The sequence below is a fragment of the Pteropus vampyrus genome, unplaced genomic scaffold (assembly GCF_000151845.1).
Source record: "Pteropus vampyrus isolate Shadow unplaced genomic scaffold, Pvam_2.0 Scaffold36, whole genome shotgun sequence".
Taxonomy (NCBI): domain Eukaryota; kingdom Metazoa; phylum Chordata; class Mammalia; order Chiroptera; family Pteropodidae; genus Pteropus; species Pteropus vampyrus.
Window position 1 is genome coordinate 5,279,459 of NW_011888817.1, and position 9,063 is coordinate 5,288,521.

The following is a 9,063-nucleotide window of genomic DNA, read 5'->3' on the forward strand; positions in this document are numbered from 1 at the left end:
ATCTTAAGTGTATAATTCAATGAGTTTTGATAAATGTAGATATCCGTGTAACCTCCACAGTAAAACCTCCCTTATTATGCCACTGACTTGAAGAGATCAGTTCCGTGGAATGTGTCTGCCTCCTCATGGCCTCATTTTAATTCTGTGTTTCCTGTCAACTTCAAGTGCTCTAAAGTCTTGATTCAGCTTCAACTGCCTTTTGGGAGTGAGAAATTAAAAACATTTCATGGGAAGTGCAGTGTACTTCACAGAGCATCACATCCAAGAGCACAGTGTCATGTTGTCCTCATTCGTCATGTCAGGAGGTAACAGTCTAGGGACAGGTGAATGGGTGGCCAGCAGTGAGTGTACCTGATGGTGTATCGTAAAGATCTTCACCAGCCTTTCACAGAATGGCTTCATCCTTTCATGATCTCTGCCTGAATCACTTATTTCATTAGGGTTTGCAAAAGTGGCAGTGTCTGATTCTAATTTATTAGGGGGGATTCTTTTGTAAAAAAGAACTTTACCTCATAATCAGAGCTTCAGTTTGCTTACCACATGTCCTATTATGGTCATATTTGAAGTGGTTTTGGTTTTTGAAATGGCCGGTACAAGCAGACCAATATTTAAATATGTCAGGTCAGACAGTAGATGTGTTTCTTTTTCCTGTTTTGTTCTCAGATGAGTACTAGTTAAAGTTATTCCCAAGAAGGTATAGAAGATGGAGCCAAAGCAGTGAGTGTCCAGTGGATGAAAACAAGGAAGGATTTTCTAGAGAGAGAGCTGCTTCCAAAAGTTGCGAGCCTCTCCACCAGCTCCAAGTACAGACAGCCGCTTGGTGGAGGTGTTATAGGGGGGAATTGTCTCTTTACCAAAGGCAGGAGTCCAGCGGTCTCCAAAACTTCTAGCCTTTCCAAATCCCAGGGGCAGATGATGAGGAAATGGGAAGCTCTTGTTGAATCTGAATATAGAGGGAGATTCTCTGGGCTGATTATAGGTTGGCAGCATCTGTGGTCTAGAAGCTGGGAATCCCATACGAGCTGAGGGGTGGGAAGCGGGTGACCAGGAGCAGGGGCCACTGGGACTTCCTATATCTTTTTATTAAAGGATCACGTAAACGTAAATCATAATGTACAAGTCAACAAATTTTCAAAAAATGAATATGCCCTTGTAACCTGCACCCAGATCAAGACACAAAGTATTTCCACTTTCCCCATATCCCCATGTGCCCCTTCCAGTCCTTACCTCCTCCCCAGGGATAGCCCTTCTAAGCTAAATTCTAATAGGTTAGATTAGTTTTGCCTGTCTTTGAATTTTATACAAACATGCTCTTTCATATCTGACTTCTGCCACTCAACATTCTCTCTGAGATTCATCCACATTGTTGTGTGGCTGCAGTTCACTCATTCCTGATGTGTGGTCCTACTGTATTAACAGACCACAATTTAATTTCCATTCTACTGTTAATGGACATTGGGTTGTTACCAGTATTTTACTATGACAAGTAATGCTGCTGAGAGATTCTAGTACTTGTCTTTTGGTGAACACGTACGTACATTTTAACATTGAGTGAATACCCAGTGGTGGAATTGCGGAGTTATAATGTATGTGTATGTTCATCTTTAGTAGATATATATTGCCAAACAGGTTACTAAAGTTTTACCAATTTACACTCTTTCATCAGAAGCGTGTGAGAATTCTGGTACTCACCAGCATCAGCATTTGGTATTTTTCATCTTTTTAATCATAGTGATTTTGGTAGATGTGGAGTGGTATCTTGTGGTGGTTTTAATTTGCATTTCCCAGACAACTAATGAAGTTGAGCACCTATTGGTGTGTTTATTGCCATTTGGACAGCCTCTTTTATGAAATGCCTGTTCTTTTGTCCATCTTTAAAACTTGGGTTGTTTGCCTTTTTCATCTTGTTTTGCAAGAGTTTTTTGTTTAATACATGGATCCCTTTTAAGTCTAGCCCCGCTCGTGTTGTTTCTGTAAGGTCCCCAGCATGCTGAGGACAGCCTGTTTGAGAACTCAATAGAAAATCACTCTGGTTTCTCTGTTTAACAGATGATTTACATAGAAGAACATCACCTTTTTTGGGGCGGGGAGGGGAGCTGGTCACAGGCATCTAAATGCACACGCTTCGATGATGCTGATGATGACAAAGATGCTGTTTCTGCTAATGATGGCTGGTACTACATAGCACTTTCCACAGGCCGGACAGAGTTCTAAGCACTTACATACAAACTCATTTAATTGTTCCAATGAACCTATGAAGCATATATTATCATTATGCCCATTTTATAAGGGAGGAGCTGAGGCTCTGGGAGAGAAAGTAAAAGTCTCATAGTTAATGGGGCTCCAGAGTCTGCTCTTAACTGTGTGATCAGCAGCTGTCCTCTAATTGTCTTGTCCTTCTTGTCCTTTAAATCAGCGGTCCCCAACCTTTTCAGCACCAGTGACTTATGCACCTATGAGAACCTAATGTCCGATGATCTAAGGTGTAGCTGAGGCGGTGATGCTAGCGCTGGGGAGCGGCTACAAATACAGATGGAGCTTCGCTAGCTCGCCCTCTGCTCACCTTCTGCTGTGTGCCCAGTTCATGACAGGCCACAGACCAGTACTGGTCCACAGCCTGGGGGTTGGGGACCCCTGCGTTAAATGTAAGTGATTCTTAACAAGCACTTAATGTATCTTAACATCCCCCATGACGGTGGCGTTTGGTCCCAACAAGTGCTGGGGTTACTATGACAGCAGCTGCCAGTTCCCAAGCCCTTTTGCTAAATAGTCTTAGTAAACAACTGCGTGCTCCTTCCTGCAGCCTTAGGGGTTGAGCACTATTATTAGCCCCATTTTATAGGTGAGAAAGCTGAGGGCTAGAGAGGTTAAGTGACATACCCAAGATTGCACAGCTACTGCTGGTAAAACCAGGATTCACACCCTGGCCTGCCTGACTTGACTGAAATCACCACTCTGCCTGACTCAGTGACTGCATTTGACTCAGTGACTGCATTTGGCCTACACACATATTTAGTTTAGCCTGCAAGGTATGCGGTGTTTTTTGTTTGGGGTTTGGTTTGGTAATTTGATTGCTTTTGGAAACTGAGCCTGAGTTGCTGTCAGCCCGAGTAAGCAGCAGCTGCCCCTTTAGACTGGTTGACATGGCTCCTGCTCGTCTTGGCCCTGCTCATTGCTTGCCCAGCCTGTTGTGCTTTTCAGTGCAGTGAAATGTGAGAATATGCTCCCCACTCCCCTCACATATAACCTGGGGGACAGGTATCAGAATCACCTGTGGGGCTACCTGCCAATGTGAGCCACAGTTCCCTATAGGAGTTTGTCATTTCTCTATCTTACGTTAGGGCATGATAAAAATCGAAAACTTCGGTATCCCTATTTTCCAAAAGTGCCATCTGTGCTACGCTAAACTGGAAAGACTGGAATTAAGGTCAGAATTGGGTTCAAGTCTCCCCTCTGCTTCTTACTTACACGAGCAAGTCAATTCTTCTCTCATAGCCTCGGTTTCCTTCTCTGTAAAATAGAACCAACAGTTCCTGCCCTGCCCACTTACTAGAGTGAAATGGGCCCCAAGGAGATGGTGACTGGGAAACTACTTTGTAAACCAGGAAGATCACTTGTCCAGCATAGTTGGTGTCCTCAGGCAAGCTGAGCATCCCTGGGAAGCTTGGTCGGGCCCTCTGCAGGGAAAAGAGAAGAGTCTACATTCTGGAGGTTTGGGCTTATCCTCTGGGGCGTATGATTGTATTAGGAAGGAGAGAGCCCAAGGGACTAGGCAGGTGTTGCTCAGGAGAGGGCTTCCCCAAAGCTTGGATACAGTTCACAGTGTCACTGGGACCACCTTGCCAATGCGTAGTCCTTTCCTCTTCATCTACCTGGTACTCTTCTCTCTGTGGAGGTGGACTATCCTGGGCCATGTCTACCCTCCAACCTGCCTACCCCATGAGCACCTGCTGCAGGGCTCAGGGCTCAACTGGGACTGTGAAAGGACCACCTCATAAAGCTGACTAATCTGTGAGACTCAGTGAACCTAACCTGCAAGGTCTCTCTGTGTTTCAGAGTGTGATGCGTTCATTCACTGTACAGAGTTCACTTAGCACTCGCTCTGTACTAGGCCCTATGCTGAGTGCTGGAGGGAGCAGGCGTTCTTCAGACAGGGCTGTTTATGGCCAGAGGAGCCCCCACTGGCCTTAGCTTAGGGCACTTGAGGGGATGCAGTGGACAATGAGTCTGGAACAGATAGTTGAGCCTCCCACCCCAAGATGGAGACTTTGGTGTTATCTTACAGGCAGGAGGGAGCCATTGAAGATTTTTGACAATGCCCAGGGAAGTACCATTAGCTCATGGGAGAAAGAGCAGGAGGATGAGAACAAGTTTAGTGTGGGTTTGAGGGTCTGTGGAACATTCAGTGGTTTCTATCTGATAAGAAGGTATATGAGCCTGGACTCAGGAAAGTTCTGGGCTCAGGTCAGAGATCTGAGTTGTCAATAATTAGATGATAGAGGAGTAACTGAATAGAACTGTACAGAGGGAGTGGGGAGGATGGAAAGTGGAGTGGTTCAGCCCCCTTAGGTTACAGATGAGCAAACGGGGGCCAGAGAAAAGTCAGTGGTTAAGTGTCACTCATCTATTCATTCAACAGATATTTATTGAATACCTACTATGTGCTGGGAACTTTCTAAATGCTGAGATACATCAGTGAGCAAAACACTCATGGAACTTACATTTCAGTAGGCGGATTCAGAAAACAAGCAAATATTATGACAAATGGTGGTAAATGCTATGGATGAAAGTAAAGCAGTGGAAAGAAACTAAAGAGCACCGCTCAGTGACTGCCATTTTTTATGAAATAGTCCAGGCCTCACTGATAAGGTGACATTTGAGCTGAGACCTAAAAGAAATAGAGAATGAGCCAGGCAGATGCCAGAGGGAATGATCCAGAAAGAGGGAACAGCAAGTACAAAGCCTTGGAGGCAGGAGTGTGCTTGGCATGTGGAAGGAATAGCAAAGAGGCTTGTGTGGCTAGAAACCAGAGTGTAAGATGTGGGTGAGGGGCAGGGGAGGGATCGGATGGGACCACACAAGCCGTTATAAGGACTTTTTCTCTTAAGAGGGGGAGACTTGGAGAGTTTCGAACCGGGATGACATGATCTGACTTCTGTTTAACAGGATTGCTCTGGCTGCTGTGCTTAGAACAGACACAGGAGGTGAGGGTGAAGCAAGGAGACCAGTTAGGAGGTGGTTGTCGTAAACCAGCAGTGAGATGATAGTGGCTGGAATCAGGGCTGCCAGTAGAGGGGCTGAGATGGTTGGGCTCTGGATGTATTTTGACAATAGAGCCAGCAGAGCTTGCTGATGGATTGTTTGAGGAATATGAGAAAACAAGAGGAATTGAAATGCCTCTTAAGATTTTGACCCAAGCAATTGGAAGGATGGAGTTGTCATTAGGTAAGATTGTGACAAGTAGATTTGAGGGGAGAAATGAGGAGTCAAGTGTAGACAGGTGAAGTCAGAGCTGCCCTGTAGACAGCGACATGGAGATTTCAAGTTGGTAGTGCCAGCCGCACTAAAGGCCCTACTTCAGCCCTTTTTCTTCCTTTCAGATTCCGGGTCCTTCTGTCCCTCTCTCTGGCCCTGTCTTCCTAACTCTCCCATCCCTGGCAGTTGGGCCATAGCAGCCTGCTCACACTGGGAGCTGACCCCAGACCTCTGACCCTAGGTCGTACATAGAGACCTCAAGCCCAGCAACATCTTGTATGTGGACGAGTCTGGGAACCCCGAGTGCCTGCGCATCTGTGACTTTGGCTTCGCCAAGCAGCTACGGGCTGAGAATGGGCTACTCATGACACCTTGCTATACTGCCAACTTTGTGGCACCTGAGGTGAGTGGTCCAGAGTCATCTGCGAGTGAGGACTCGCCATCTGTGTGGCCTTGGCCCAGGTACCAAGGGAAGATTCAGCCCATGGCCCAGACCCTTGTTTCACCCTTTGCGGAGTAGCTAACAAGCATATGGGGCCACTTGCCATTGCCCCTCAGACTGACCGTGCTCCCCTGCCGGCCTTCCTGCCAGGTGCTTAAGCGCCAAGGCTACGACGAAGGCTGCGACATCTGGAGCCTGGGCGTTCTGCTGTACACCATGCTGGCGGGGTGAGTGCCCCATTGGCCTGGACCCCTCCCAATACCCCCGCCCTCTAGCCCTAGTACAGGCTGAGGTGGTGCTTGTCTGGTGGGAGAGACTCAGCCCTGCCTCAGGAAGGTCTGAAGACAGGGACATGGCCCTGCCTTCAAGAGCTCTACCTTGAGGAAGAAAATGCCTCCCTTGGGTGCACCCAGTCCTCCCACTCCACCCTTAGGCCTAAGATGGAGGCCAGAGGCTATATCCAGACTGGGTGGACTTATTCCAGATATACCCCGTTTGCCAACGGACCCAGTGACACCCCAGAGGAAATCCTGACCCGGATCGGCAGTGGGAAGTTCACCCTCAGCGGGGGAAACTGGAACACGGTTTCAGAGACAGCCAAGGTGAGTCTATGACGCCTAGACCCAGCTCATTTGGGGGTGGAGTAGCAGGTCCTGAACAGGTGACCTGAAGCTTCGTTTCTCCAAGTAAAAGATTCCCAGGCAGCCTGACATTTGGATAACCTTGTGATCATACATTGGCCCTTCCCGTGTTCTGGGTGCTCGGGGGACAGAGGGCTACATAATCACAGCTCCTGCCTTCTGAGAATTTAGCATGAGGGGACATGCAGGCTGGCACACAAGGAACAGGGATGCCAGGCAGCAGAGGGAGGTGGGTCCTCCTGGCTAGAGGTATGGGCTTAGGAGGCATGGAGCAGAGCGACTGGCCACACCAAGCAGAGAGGCAGAGTGGCCTTCTCAGAGCTTTCATTATTAGCAGGGTTCCAGTTATGGAAACCTCTGTGCCGGACACTGGGTTGTGCCCTTAAAAAAACAGTGCTACCTCACATCAGCTCTATGAGGCAGGTACTGTTGTTATTCCTGTTTCTCAGAGGGGACACTGAGACTCAGAGAACTGGAGTAACTTGCCCAGGATACTCAGTTAGTGGGCAGAAGAGTCAAGTTTTGAACCTGAGTCTGACTGACCTCAACCTTAGGCTCTTCCCACCTTCCTGCATGGCTTCTAGAAGGTGGAAGGGAAAGGAAAGTGTATTCCAGGAAGAAGTCCCAAAGAAGGGCCTGTGCTCAGGGAGGCCCTAGAGCAATATGGGGAATGGATTGCAGGGGCTACTGCAAGGGTTCAGGCAGGAGATGGGGGGAGATGGTTGCCTTGCCCATTCCCCATTGGTGGAACACAGCCGTCTGCACCCCCGCTGGCTCCTCCAACCAACTTCCTTGCCTGCTATGCTCCCAGGACCTGGTGTCCAAGATGCTGCACGTGGACCCCCACCAGCGCCTCACAGCTAAGCAGGTCCTGCAGCACCCATGGATCACCCAGAAAGACAAGCTTCCCCAGAGCCAGCTGTCCCACCAGGACCTACAACTTGTGAAGGTATGGCTGCCCCTGGCTGCCGGGCATCTGGGGTCCTAGGCCAAGGTTCCATGGGCAAGGACTTGGTGTGACAGAGCCAGGAGATGCTATATGCCTGTCTGTCCTCAGGAAGCCTCAGTCTAACATGCAGAGGTGTCAACAGTAAAATCACAGGCCCTCAGTCCTATAGGAGACATAGCTCCTGAACTCTGAAGCAGAACTAATGACCATGAAGGACCACCAAGGGATGGATTAACAGGGCTCTGGGTGGGCTTTGGAACACTGGGAGGAGCTAGCTTGGCTCTAGAACACGTGTCTCCCTCCCGCCTATATCTGCCACCATTGTGAACTGACCTCCTACTTTCTCTCCCAGGGAGCCATGGCAGCTACATACTCTGCACTCAACAGTTCCAAGCCCACCCCTCAGCTGAAGCCCATTGAGTCATCTATCCTGGCTCAGCGGCGAGTGAGGAAGCTGCCGTCTACCACACTGTGAGGGGTCAGGGCATCCAAGCCCCAAGGCGGTGCCAGCTCAATGGAGGCAGCAAATTTCCCAGAGGGAGTAAGCCTGAGTCACAGGGCCAGAGGGAGCAGAGCTCAAGGGGCCCAGGAAGCAGCCAGCCCAGATCACCCAAGTAAGGGTGTGAGAAGTGCCTTCTCCTTCCCCAGGATGGACTCTTCTCGGCTCAAGCTCTGCTGGTTGAAATTGATTCACTGTACAAACTTTTTTTTTAAGGGAAAAATGACATCAACCACCATGGATTTTTACAAGATTCATTTGCCTTTCTGGGAGCAGAAATAGCGACTGTAGCCCCAGGAGGGGCACTGAGTCATACTAGGGCTCAATGTGGCTGAGGCTCATTAGAGCAGCTTTGGGGTCCTACCCTGGGGACCCCCGCATCTGGTCATCTCTAGCCATCTGCACTCGCCTTCGAGGCAGTGCAGCACCACCTTCCAGAGCCTTTGGCTGTTTAGCAGAATTTGCTCCTTCCCTGGTCAGTTCCTTTTCTGTTCTGTTCTGCTGGGGGGTCTGGAACCACTTCCTGCTAGAGGAGAGGACCAAGGCCTTGTGTATCCCAGCTCCCAGCACCAGCATCCACATCCACCCCGCCTCCGGAGGAGGATCAGAAAGCACTTTTTGGCTGAATTCTGTTGGAGACTGCCACAGGACAGAATTCACAGGAGGCCTGTGGAGCAGGCCAGGAGGGGCAGGGACTTTTTTTCATTTCTTCCTCAGCTGGTAACTCAGGGTTCATCTATCCATGGCCTTTCTAATAAACTTACAGTTGAGTTGAAGCACACTTGCCTCAATGTTTCGTCCCTGAATTTGCCCTCTCTTTGCTATTCGGTGGTAAGGACTTTGTCGGCAACAAGTAATGGAATTTAATCTTAACCCTGTGAGGTAAATGCTATTATCCCTGTTTTATAGATGAAAACACTGAGGCTCAGAGAGAGAATGACATTGCCTCACACAGTAAAATTTTTGAGTACCTATTCCTCTCTGCTACAGTCGCTGGTATACCAAGTAGAAAAAAAGGTCGTTGTTTTCATGGGTCTTAGCTACTGGTGAGGAAACT

General features: G+C 48.7%; 1 protein-coding gene across 3 annotated transcripts in view; it reads left to right on the plus strand.

Annotated features, from left to right (window-relative positions):
- Window positions 1–8,787, plus strand: part of RPS6KA1 (ribosomal protein S6 kinase A1) — a 36,476-nt gene extending 27,689 nt beyond the window's left edge. For all 3 annotated transcript variants that reach the window (XM_011357670.2, XM_011357669.2, XM_011357671.2), the window contains 5 exons: window positions 5,717–5,878; window positions 6,068–6,144; window positions 6,402–6,519; window positions 7,370–7,507; window positions 7,860–8,787. In XM_011357670.2, the coding sequence (XP_011355972.1) occupies window positions 5,717–5,878; window positions 6,068–6,144; window positions 6,402–6,519; window positions 7,370–7,507; window positions 7,860–7,982 (618 nt within the window). In that variant the 3' untranslated portion in view covers window positions 7,983–8,787. The remainder of the gene's footprint in view (window positions 1–5,716; window positions 5,879–6,067; window positions 6,145–6,401; window positions 6,520–7,369; window positions 7,508–7,859) is intronic.
- The last annotated feature ends 276 nt before the right edge of the window (window positions 8,788–9,063 follow it).